Source organism: Hippopotamus amphibius, chromosome 2 (genome assembly GCF_030028045.1).
Source record: "Hippopotamus amphibius kiboko isolate mHipAmp2 chromosome 2, mHipAmp2.hap2, whole genome shotgun sequence".
Lineage (NCBI taxonomy): Eukaryota > Metazoa > Chordata > Mammalia > Artiodactyla > Hippopotamidae > Hippopotamus > Hippopotamus amphibius.
Window position 1 is genome coordinate 205776197 of NC_080187.1, and position 12936 is coordinate 205789132.

At 36.8% G+C, this 12936-nt stretch overlaps 1 protein-coding gene across 3 annotated transcripts; it reads right to left on the reverse strand.

Moving 5' to 3' along the window:
* Nucleotides 1-1362: 1362 nt before the first annotated feature.
* PCLAF (PCNA clamp associated factor) lies at nucleotides 1363-12936 on the reverse strand. 3 transcript variants are annotated; one of them, XM_057725208.1, is made up of 4 exons: nucleotides 12793-12936; nucleotides 12414-12494; nucleotides 11007-11169; nucleotides 1363-5171 (listed from the first exon to the last, which is right to left on the reverse strand). In XM_057725208.1, exons 1-4 carry the CDS (start codon nucleotides 12836-12838, stop codon nucleotides 5126-5128), a joined length of 336 nt encoding a protein of 111 aa, XP_057581191.1. In that variant the 5' UTR covers nucleotides 12839-12936; the 3' UTR covers nucleotides 1363-5125. The 3 variants fall into 3 exon arrangements, with proteins under 3 accessions (XP_057581191.1, XP_057581193.1, XP_057581192.1); XM_057725209.1 differs by lacking the exon at nucleotides 1363-5171 and adding an exon at nucleotides 5194-9568; XM_057725210.1 differs by lacking the exon at nucleotides 11007-11169.

The window sequence follows — 12936 nt, forward strand, 5'->3', positions numbered from 1 at the left end:
CTGTGATAGCCCCTGAAACCGAATGATGAGAAAGTTTTGTCTTAACTCATCTCTTTTGTAAGAATTGCACATGCTTGTGTATGATCTGGAAATAATTAATCCTTAAAAGGAAAAACAATGAGAAAGGCCAAAGGAAGCCGGTAATCAAGCTTGGGAAGGAGCAAGACATTTAATCCTTGACTCAATCATTCCTATACTGTGGACAAGAAAAGTTAATAAGAGACCTCATTTATTCTTGTGTTGGGGTGATCTGAGCTTGAAAAATACTAGCAAAACCACTGCTTGGAGCAAAAGCCAGCAACATAATTAATCCTCTTTTTAGAAAAATGACCTATATTATTATGGCAGTTAAATATTCAGAGAAAAGTAGTTGGGCATTCAGAGAAAAATGAGTAAAAATCTTGGCTTAACTTTCCTATCTTGAATAGGTCTGCTTAAAAGCAATAAAGCTTAATAGTAGCTCCTGAATTTGTTCTCTAGTCCATGGCAGTGAATGTCTTTGCAACTGCTGGCTATTGGCCATAATAATTTGGTCATGATAATTTTACTGGTCATGATAACCTCTTAGTCACCAATAGTGGACAGTTGTCCACCTAGCTGGGGCAGAGGAAATGAGCTTTGGTAACTTTTAAGAAACAGCAGATCTGTTGCTTTCCTGTACATGTGAGACAGCATTAAATTGATTCACTGAGAGAGTCAGTTCAGCAAAACCTTTACGAAATCACTTCAGGTTCAAATGTCAGTAGCAGATTGTTAAAGAAGTCTAAAACATTTTGACCCTTGCCATGGACATGCATACATATGGGAGTATACACACACAAAATTCAATTGGAATCCGAGCACATCCAGTTATTAATTGATTTTTTTAAAAAAACCTGGCTGTAATTGACAAGTGATAAATCTGTTACCATGACAAAATAGAGATCAGTATCTCAATTGCCAACAGGTTTAAATATTTTAAAAATTTTAATTAGAAAACTAAATAAAGGGACTTCCCTCGTGGCACAGTGGTTAAGAATCTGCCTGCCAAGGCAGGGGACACGGGTTTGATCCCTGGTCCAGGAAGATTCCACGCGCCACAGGGCAACAAAGCCCGTGTGCCACAACTACTGAGCCCGCAGGCCTAGAGCCTGTGCTCTACAAGAGAGGCCACTGCAATGAGAAGACCACTCACCGCAAGGAAGAGTAGTCCCCGGTTGCGGCAATATTTTTAAAAAAGAAAAGGAAAAAGATAAAATTGTGAGCCCAATGAGCAACAACTTACCTAAAACTATGGTGGACTGTGTTTTCTTTAAAAAATGAAAAACATGAATGCAGTAAATCTGTTCTATAGAAAGAATGTTTTATTGGGTAATGATAAGATCAAATGTGGTAGTTTAAGCCAATACGAAAATGCAAATTCCTATGCATCATTCATTTTTCCTATTGTCTGAAGAAATATTACTTACAGTAGCATATAACAGCATTCATTTAGATCCTCTCCTCCTACTGTTTTTTTTTTAATTATTATTCAGTCACTTTTGTATGTGTATGAATACCTGGCCTGACTCCTAAATGATCACAGGACTTCTATAATTCCATCATTTTCAACATACTCATTACTCTGAGACCTCTAAAGATGTATAGCACAGGTGTATACATTTATGAAAACTTGTACACTGAAAACATATACATTTTATTGTATGTAAATCAACCTAAAACATTGATAAATGTTTACAAATTCAAATAAATAAATAAATAAATAAATAAATATGTATATGGTACAATCCACACCTAAAACTAGCTATGTGGGTTTAACTACACTTTTAGGATTTTGTGAGCAGTGTGACAGGAATCCATACTTTCTTTTTTAAATTATTACCCAAGTCAACTTTTTATTTTATTTAAAAAATTTTATCTATTTGTTTACTTCGGCTGCACCACGCAGTATGTGGGATCTTAGTTTTCCGACCAGGATCGAACCCACGCTCCCTGCATTGGAAGTGTGGAGTCTTAACCACTGGACCACCAGGGAAGTCCCCAGGAGTCCATATTCTTAATATGAACCATAATTAAGACAGTGCTCCCAAACCCATGCTAGATCTCAGCCTTCAAGGTCAATATAGTACCTTCATCCTTCAGATCAATATAGGACCTCTAGACTTTTTTCTCAATCTCTTAAAAGCGTTTTGTTATTTTTAATTGTCCTTTGTAATCATTTAAGAAAGAATTAGGTTATTTAATGTTTATTTTGGGGAAACCCAATACTTTGTTAATCAATAATTAATACTTAAAAATTCAAATATTCTTAGAGTTCCATTGGCATCTTCAAATACAAAATAGACAAACATAAAAGATACCAAAATTAATAAATACTTGGGATCAGTTAGAAGAAACATAGCCAGATTTACTGTTTATCTGCCTAAGCAATATACAACACACAAGGCATGGTCCCTTATACAAAGGACTAAGAGAAACTCACTTAGGATACACGTGACATAAACAACATAATGTTTAGCCTTAGGAAAAGAAGGCTAAAGAGGTAATAGCTATCTTTAAATACTTGAAGGTTGTCATGTGGAAGGAGTAACTTGTTCTATGTTATTTCAAGGACAGAACCAAGAAGAGGAGGAGGGGAGTTAAGGAAAAAAATCAAATTTTTAACTCATAGCATTTTCAATTAGGGTTGTCGGCTAAAATAGTCCACCTAATGAAAAGCTATAGCTGGCTTGGGTTGAACAAGGTAGCGTCTAACAATCCTCCCAATGTTGATTCAGTGATGATCTTTCCCAACTCCGTAGGCTATCCTCAAAGGTAAAAGGAACCATTTTAACAATGTTGGTTGGACCAAGGTCCAGCTGAATCTTCAATATTTCCAAAAGTGAGTTATGAAGAATTCTAAGTACAGTGAGATTTGTAAACAGTGTATATTGTATATAAACATAGGAAAAGTTCAGTTAGTTTAGGCTTTATTTTCTGCTTTTTAGAAAAATAGTATTTGTCGTCTCATGAATAACTCTGAGCACACTTTATAATTTTCACTATAGTATTATCTTCCTTTGTGAAACAATGTAAACACAAAATTCATATGATCCTCATAAATTCTATTAGGATTCATAAATTTCATAAAAGTAGCTTTAATCATTGTTTGCTCAGGAACTTAAAACTAACATTTGAAAAATCCATTCAAAAAGGAAAACCAGACTAACTTTGTGAAGAAGGGTGCAAAAATTAAAACTAACTTTATCTTTTTAATGTATAAATTTTATTTTTTAAGTTTCAATGTAAACAGGGAGTCTGTACTTCTCTTATGTTTGGAAGAGGCTAAATTGATAATCTACATTTTAAAAAAGTTTTGACAAGGAAACAGATTACATGGGACCTTTGCCTAATAAAGTTAGACGCCACCAAATATTGTATATTCTGAAAGGACTGTATTTGAAAAGACTGTAGGTTCTTTTGGTCAAATTTTTTGGAAACAATTACATATCAAAATTAGACTTCATTTGACACACCACCATAAAGTTTCTCTCTCCATCAATGAAAAATAGTAAATCAGGTTTCATATCATCAAAAGCCTAATTATCAAGGAAGTACTTAGGATAAAAACTCTGGTCTCAATTTAGTAACATGTTTGATAACCGCCTCTAAAAGACAAAGCAAAAAAGTAATCAAAAAATAAAATAAGTCATAAGGACTTATTTTGGAACTTGATAAAATCAGGTCAGTATGGTGATTTGCATTTGGAAGGAATAAAACAGAAATACCTAGTAGGATATAATCTTAGAAAGCACACATATGGATAGTCTTGTGACAATGATTACTCATTTATTAAAAACAAACTTCAGAAAAGCATGACTGTTAGACATGGTTAATTTTGACAACAGGATATCAGTGAGCAAAAAGCCTGATGATGAAGCTGGAGTATCAGTTACTAAGTACTATCACACCCACCTCTTCAATTACACCCCTGCTTATCTTGAAAAATATAATAGTAGCTCTAAGGACTTCAGACACAGTTCTGGGTTTGTGGCATGATTTGCCTTTCATGTTTTATTGATTTCTAACTTTAAAAGTATAGACCCAAAGGGTACTATTTTATGACACTAAACCAAATGCATACTCTAGGAAAATTCCTCTCTTTTAATGTAGTCTATGGAATTTTCCTGCCTGATTCTATGCTAGTATTTTATCTCTTTGTTGTTTTTAGAAGCTGTATCAATTCTTTAAATCCTTAGGACCAAACTGCCCTTAAATTTTTCTATGAAGAAGGTAGACAGCCATCTAAGTTTTTTCAACATTGCATCTTTGGCCCCCTTTTTTAAAAACGGTATGGGTCCAGTTTAATTAATACTGACTTTTTTAATGTGCAAAAATCTACCTCTGCTTTTTTTTTTTAATAAATTTATTTATTTATTTATTTTTATTGGTTGTGTTGGGTCCTCATTGCTGCACACAGGCTTTCCCTAGTTGTGGCGAGCTGGGGCTGCTCTTCATTGTGGTGCACGGGCTTCTCATTGTGGTGGCCTCTCTTGTTGCGGGCTCTAGGTGCATAGGCTTCAGTAGTTGCAGCACGTGGGCTCAATAGTTGTGCCTTATGGCTCTAGAGCACAGGCTCAATGGTTGTGGCACACGGGCTTAGTTGCTCCGTGGCATGTGGGATCTTCCTGGGGAAGGGATTGAACCCATGTCCCCTGCATTGGCAGGTGGATTCTTAACCACTGCGCCACCTAGGAAGTCCCTACCTCTGCTTTTTAAAGCAAATAAAAGGAACAAAAATATGGCATCATTCCAATTATTAAATGCCAATAAAAATGGCAACAGTACAAAGATCTAAGCAAATCTCAAATACAGCAGATTCATACTTAGAACACCATGCAATAAGTTTAGCAAGAACAAGCTTAATGACAGGTAAAAGAAACCAAATACTACATTATATTGAATACTAAGCTAAGTAACCATAATTAATCTTATAAACTTTCCGATATCATAACTACTTGCTTTTGAGTGACTAAGTGTAAGCCTCATTCTTTTAAATTAAATGCCTATTCAACAAAGATAATTGGAACAAATACATTTATGCAAATTTACATCCCAGAATACCAGAGTAAACAGGAGACATCAGTAAAGGATGAATAAGAAAGTTCTATTCTTTTTCGTCATCTGTATCATCAAGTGGCAAAGGACATGCTCTGTGGAAAGAAGAGAAAACTTCAATAGTCACCTGAGTCAAATGTTTAAAAAACAAAACATAGTTTTTAAAAACATATAAATCAGGAACATTAACAGTGTGGTGGGTCTGGTCAAGTGACTAGAAATGGGAGAAAATTAAACTCCATTAATTGACAAACTCCTACAGATTCCAAATACTAGAGTGACAAAATTTTTAATACTCTATTTGCCTGTTAATTTGCCAAATCACTTTCTCCTTTAGGATATGTTGCCATTTTTATTAAAGAGGGAATCTCTATTTCTATAGCATCTTCAACATGTTAAGTGGATCAATGAGGAGTACAATCCTTCAGCAAGAACTCTGATAATAAAAAGCAAAGAAAAGTTAATCAATCCACTCGAGCAGAGAAAACAGCAAGTTGACATATATGACTGTATATCTTTTGGAACTATATGAATATATTATCTAATTAGAAAAACCTAAAATTGTGTTAAGTTGGCATGTGGTTATCATAGCTTTTGAAAAATAATTTATATTATCCCAAAGCCATTTTGTACTGATTATACTTTTTATAGAGAAAGTCAATGAAAAACTTAATCATAAATCAGAATTTTTTAGAGCTGATAAAGATTTGTGAGATCTATTCTAAAACAGTTAGTTTTCCAGTTTGGAGGTTCCTTAAAAAACTACAAATAGAACTACCATATGACTACTGGGCATATACCCAGAGAAAACCATAATCCAAAAAGAAACGTGTACCGCAATGTTCATTGCAGTGCTATTTACAATAGCCAGGACATGGAAGCAACCTAAATGCCCATCAACAAATGAATGGATAGAGAAGATGTGGCATATATATACAATGGAATATTACTCAGTCATAAAAAGGAATGAAATGGAGCTACATGTAATGAGGTGGATAGACCTAGAGACTGTCATACAGAGCGAAGTAAGCCAGAAAGAGAACAAATACCGTATACTAACTCATATGGAATTTTAAAAAAGGTACTGATGAACCCAGTGACAGGGCAAGAATAAAGATGCAGATGTAGAGAATGGACTTGAGGACATGGGGTTGCGGGGCGGGGAGGGGGGCAAAGGGGAAGCTGGGATGAAGTCAGAGAGTAGCCTAGACATATATACACTACCAAATGTAAAATAGATAGCTAGTGGGAAGTTGCTGTATAACAAAGGGAGATCAACTCGATGATGGGTGATGCTTTAGAGGGCCAGGACAGGGAGGCTGGGAGGGAGTCGCAGGAGGAAGGGGATATGGGGATACATGTATAAATACAGCTGATTCACTTTGGTATACCTCAAAAACTGGTACAAGAGTGTAAAGCAATTATATTCTAATAAAGAGCTTACAAAACAAACAAACAACAACAACAAAAAACAGTTTTCAAATTAGATCCAGTGAGCCTGAATGGTCATAGAGCTAAAGAGTGAAAGAAGGAAGCTAATACAAGGATATTGTGACTTAGAATAAGATTATCATTGACTCATCTACTATTATATTACCGAGAGGCCTTCATTGTATTTTCCTGGAAATTAAATTAGTGAATGAACACTATCATAACCCAAAATTCTTTTTTTCAAGGACCTGATTTAATTTACTTTAAATATCATAGTTCTGTTCAAGGTTTTAAGAAGATAGTTTTTCTTGATTCTGATTCACCCCCATGCAACTGATGGGAGTTTACCCTGCCTTTGTAAGGATAATCAAGCCATAGGAGGGACTTCCCTGGTGGCGCAGTGGTTAAGAATCCACCTGTCAATGCAGGGGACATGGGTTTGATCCCTGCTCCAGGAAGATCCCGCATGCCACAGAACAACTAAGCGTGTGCACCACAACTGCTGAGCCTGCGCTCTAGAGACCGCGAGCCAAAACTACTGAGCCCACATGCCGCAACTACTAAAGCCCGTGTACCTAGAGCCCATGCTCTGCAACAAGAGAAGCCACCGCAATGAGAAGCCCGCACACTGCAAGAAACAGTAGCTCCCACTCCCCGCAACTAGAGAAAGCCTGCATGCAGCGACGAAGACCCAAAGCAGCCAAAAAAAAAGAAAAAAGAAAAAAGAAAAGGTAGTGTTTAAAAAATAGATAAAAATAAAGCCATGGAAGATAGCCATATTCCAGATTAAGAATAGGGAGTTTATAACAAAATTCCTTCTAAAATGCTGATAGTTTTCTATTTACTATCAATAGTAAGTCTATTGAAAGAGCTCCTATCGCAAGGAAAAAAGTTTTTTCTATTTCTTTAACATATCAATATGAGATAGATGTTCACTAAACCTATTGTGGTAATCATTTCACAATGTACCTAAGTCAAATCATTACACCTTAAACTCATATAGTGCTGTATGTCAATTATGTCTCAATAAAACTGGGGGGAAAAAAGCCAATCTATTGATTTACTATAAATAAAGGGATAACTGCAACTCTCATAAACAAAAACAAACCTAAGAGGCCAAAAGTAATAATATAACCTCTATCACCTAGTTTTATGTCACATATTTTATTATACTGTGGATCAAAGTTCTTTATGAGACTATATGTGTAATCTTTCTCCATATGGTAGGAAGCCTGTAATATAGGTTTTATTGCTATGATGATCAATGGTATAGCCATATTTGGCTATATTGCCAAATATTTTGTTTCCTTAATGGAAGTCACCAATAATACAAGAGAATTGTCATATATTCTAGAGCTAATATTGACTATTAGCTTGTTCAAATTAGAATGAGAAAGAACAAGGAAGAATGGTGCCAGTAAATGAGAAGGAACTAAGAGACTTAAAGGAGAAAACAAGTCTATTAAAAAACTCTATCCAAAAATGTATCCCCTTCCTCGTTGATTTTATTGAAACAGAAATGATAATAATGATGTAGCAACAGAGTATAAAATTTAGTTACTGCTCCAGAATTTGACATTCCTTTTAAATATATCAAAAGATGGATAGTAGGCAATTGATAACAATTTACAAAATGACCTTATGAACAGTATTGAATGTCTTAAAATTTTATATGCATAAACATCATTTTATAGGTCAAATACTTTGTTTTAACTGCTGTTGAGCCATTTATTTGTATTTAGCTGTGTTCAATGCAAATCAATTCCAAACACAATGTACAATCCAAAACAGGTGTACAGCACTCAGATATGAAGCAAGAGTGTGTTCATTCACACACTAGATCACATAACTTGAGATCTTTGGATCTAGTTGTTCCTGTGTAGACTTCTAAAGATGGCAAATATTGGCTTAAAACTTATTAAGAGTACTATGGCCATATTGCATACTTAATCTAAGCATCTTTGGGTGAACATGTGAACCAAAGATTTCATGGAGTTTCTATTTCTAAAAAGGCTTCTGTACATCAAAGCAGTTGTAAAGTTTTCCTTTCCAGAATCAAGTCCACTTAGGTCTAGAACCATCTAAAAATAATGACTGATGTAGAAAGTGTTCCACAGGCAGCTATTCTTATTCATCAAGTTTTACACACACACACACACATACACTGAAAGACCATAAAAGTTATGAATTTAGTGCAGGCAAGTTTCGTCTTCACTTTCCAAATACCTAATACACATTATTTTTGCCTCCTTCATATATTTACCTCTTAGTTTCAAGATTTGTCAAATATACCTTCCAAACAGATCAATTTTTCAGTTGTAAAAATTATTTAACATATGAAGAAATAAAAAGCAATATTTTAAGATTGGTTGGAGTCAATGCACTTCTAATCTTTGGAATCAAGTTAAGTGATCTGAACTAGATAAATAAATCTGGTACTACTGTTGGATGGGAATGTGTGATACGAAATACTTATTTAAATTTTAAGTGCATATGCAGGGATTACTTATGCTTGGATTTGTAGTAGACTCCAATCCATTTATTGCCCTGGAACATATCAGTTACTACAGAAAGCAAATGCAATGTCAAATCCAAAGCCCCAGAGAAAAGAGTTAAGTTCCCAAAAGAACAGTGAAAACAATGTAAAACCTTATGCAGAGTATATCAGCACTATACCAGGACTGCTGAAACAATACACAGAGGATTCGCAGTAATACCCAGTGGTTCCTTCTAGTGTACATCATAAATAGAATCACTGAAGCTTTTTATATTACCTAATTGTTTTATCACCTTCTACGTTTCCTGAACCAAAATGAAAACTGAATTTCCATTCCATAGCTCATCCTTTTTCTCTAGAAGAAGACGGAATTATTCTTATTTGCAACGTACAGTTTGAAGTGTCCATGTTTCTTAAGTTACATTTAATCACATCATTAATTCTCGGTGTTGTCTCTCTCCAGTCTTGTACATGAAACTCCAGCAGATTTAATATTGGCTTTCATTATCTGGTCAAATCCTTCAGATGCTCTTTAAACTAGTCCAATTTAGGAGTCAACATTTTCTGTGTTAATAAAATAAGGGGTGGAATTATTAGATTTGATGAAGACCTGTTTTTTTTTTCCTTGCCGCACTGGACTTTTAGATGCCGTATAGATTGGGGTTTAGAATATGGGTTGGTAAACTGTAGATGTTTCGTGGCAAAGTCTCTCAACGGTGCAGATGCAGAAGGGCAAGCAAGACCACAAGGAGACTAGCTGTTAACTGCAAGGCACAGCTGGTCGTTGTGGTTTCGAACGGAGGACCTTCTGTGCTGGTTAAAGGAACGAATGAATAAATCTGCGTGGGTAGGAGCAGCACCAGAAGCAGCAGCCCTAGTCTGAGCCTGGCCGCCGTCCCTCTGCCCATGTTGATCACTCCGCCTTGGGCAGGGCTCGCTGCTTGGTGCCCTGGAGGATCACAGGCTCCTGACTGGTGCGGGGGCGGTACCTACCAGGGTCTTAAATCAGGAGGCTTCATAATGGCAGTGACGTGGCACCACCCATGCTCACCACTCCCCACCTCTAGTTAAATAATCTGTTTTTGAAACAAAAATTTCAAAATTCTTTAGAGAATCTGGACACTGTTACTTATAAATCTATTTAAAAAGCAGCCTTCCATTGCTTTTTCCCCCAATGGTATTATTTTTTTCCCTGATTCTTAAAAATATGTTTGCTGTTGAAAGTTGGTAGCACTGAGTATGAGGAGAGGTTTTTACCCAGAGAAATCGCTATTAATATTTGGTATATTTTGTACAGAGATTTGGTACATTTAGATACATTTCTTTTACACAATAATGATTGTACTTTTGTATCCCGAATTTTTGCTTAACACTTATCACGAGCATTTTCCTGACATAAAAAGCTTGAAAGCATGATTTAATTATCTTAAAAAGTTTACACAATGAACTCTGCATGTGTGCAGAGTTTTTATCCCCACCTTGTTTTGTTTGGAAGTATTCTTATGTATTTACAGAGAAGCTGTAAAGAAAATACACCATAGTGTTAGTTTTGGTTGTTTCTAAGTGATGGAGATTTCTATCTTTTCCAGCTTTTCTACATTGGTTATATATTTCCTGTGGAGATTGAACTAGTAGTTTTTTGAAAGGTGGGGTTAATGGAATTCAAGCTAAATAAACCAACATGGAAACTGCTTTTTGAAAAAAAGACTGTAGAAAACAGACAAAAAAATTAAGACCAGAAGTTCATGATTAATAATGTAGCACTTATCATCTGAATGGAAACTGATCCTCTTTGAGTGACCCAAATGAGTAAAAATAATACCTTCCATTGATGTTTGAAATTGAAAGTGACTTATAACAAGAGGTTAGCACATTTTTAAAAACCTCTGGTTTGTATTTTCTTATCTGCTCAAAGAGAAATTTTAAAGTTACTCAATATTCTGTTGTCTTTGATTTTCAAGAATATAACTATTTCTTTATATTCCAGGATATAAAAACTTACTTTCTCTTTGCTTTTCCCAAGCCACTGCTTCCTGCCTCCTCAGGAATCCTATTCTCTTTTTCTGAATCTTTAGGGGACAGCCTGAAGAATTCTCCGATTCCTTTTTGCCACTTAGGAGTTGGGCGCACACAAACTGGATTCCCTCCTGCATACTTATTTTCAGCTATAAAATATAAACAGATGGAACTAAATAAAAATTAAGAATACAAGGGAGATCAGCTCGATGCTCTGTGAAGAACTAAAGGGGTGGAATAGGAAGAGTGGGAGGGAAGCTCAAGAGGGAGGGGATATGGGGATATATGTATACATATAGCTGATTTACTTTGTTGTACAGCAGAAATTAACACAATACTGGAAAGCAATGATACTCCAATAAAGGACAAAAAAAAAAAAAAGAATACAATCACCATTCCTTAAAGGGAAACTCAATATTTTAACATCAAATCTAAAGGGTATTAAATAGTGTTACATCCATCTTTAAAGTGAATTTTAAAATGTGACATGATAAAGTTGTATTCAGTTATAATATAATGTATAACGCTTCATTATATTCATCCTTTAGCCTAGAAAAATAGCATTAACAAAACGTTTACCACTGGAAAATAGTTTTCATATTTTGTCCACAAGCGAAGCTATAGAGTTAGTCTTTTGTACTGTCATGCTAAAGTTTGATACACTTTTTCCTGTATGTTCTTAACTAGAGCTTGTGGAATTAATCTTCCACACTGCTCAGCTTCTTCCTAAAAGGAATGAGACACCAGACGGCATGGTATTTTCTCAACTTTTCCTCGCACAGAAGGAACAATGTGAAGCTATTTCCCTGGCATGGTTTTCCCTCCTAATGTCCCAAAAGCAGTATCAGGAGCTGCAAAGTTAAACACACATACTGATACCAAACTTAAAATAAAAAAAAAATAAAAAGAAAGAAAGAAAGAGAAGGAGAGAGAGGGAAAGGGAAGGAAGGAAGGTAATAAGGCAGGACAAAGTAAAATATGCAGAAATTAAAAGAAAAACGTGATTAGCACTGTCAACTAACCATCCCAATTTTTAATCTAGTAAAGAAGTACTTAGCCTCTCACCAGAAAAAGTCTAGTTGTCAATAATAAGAAAAATAACAACGGTGAAGTAGAAAGGAAAAACAGGTTTGAAGAGAAACTGTGTCCGTCCCCTAACCCGAGGCTTCAAATTCTTTACCATGCGCCCCCACCCCCCACCCCCACCCCAGCCCGCCGAGAGACCCATGCCCGCTCATTATATCAAAAGGCAAGGAAGAATTTCGGGGGTGAGGATCGCAGGAAAAGAAATTTCACGGCAGGTCAGGGGGTTCGCAGCTCAGGAGAACTAAGGTGCCAGGCCTGATCTGCTTTCGAAAGGGTTCCTCCAGGATCTCGCAAGGGCGCTTTTTACCTTTCCTCGACGAAAGCGGCGTGGAATTAGTGGCAGAGGTGGAAGAACCAAGGACCTTCCTGGGGGCTCGAGAAGCCACCACTGCGGAGAGAGGCAGAGGAGGGCATTCAGAAGGGGGCGCGAAGGGTCTCAGAGCCGCGTTCTCACCACACTCTCCAGCCCAGCCTACTGGAGAGGAGAGCCCCGCGACCCAGAAGAGCAGATAACCCTCCCCTGTCCCCGCCACTTCTTCCTCCTTGTTAAAGGGGCCGGGCCGCTCCTTCCTGGCGGGCTGGACCCGTTTGGCGGACAGGGCCGTGGGGAGGCCAGGCTTCTCCCGCCCGCGGCGGGGCTGCCCAGAGAACCAGCTGCCCTCTACTACCGTGCTCGCCTGCCTCACCTTTTCTGTAACTGCCAGGGACACCGTCTGCTTTAGTCCGCACCATGTTCGAACACGAGACGATAGCAACCTTCTGACTCCGCAGCCGAAGATGTTTCACGGGACAAGGCCCCGAAAACGAATCTCCCGCCACAGTTTATATTG

What these genes read in the sequence shown, in the direction of transcription:
- PCLAF (XM_057725208.1), bottom strand. Translation starts at nt 12,838, where the DNA reads ATGGTGCGGACTAAAGCAGACGGTGTCCCTGGCAGTTACAGAAAAG. An exon ending in CCCTGGCAGTTACAGAAAAG is followed by an intron (nt 12,495 to 12,792) that starts GTGAGGCAGGCG and finishes CTCTCTCCGCAG; the next exon opens with TGGTGGCTTCTCGAGCCCCC. An exon ending in TTGGGAAAAGCAAAGAGAAA is followed by an intron (nt 5,172 to 11,006) that starts GTAAGTTTTTAT and finishes TTCTTTCCACAG; the next exon opens with AGCATGTCCTTTGCCACTTG.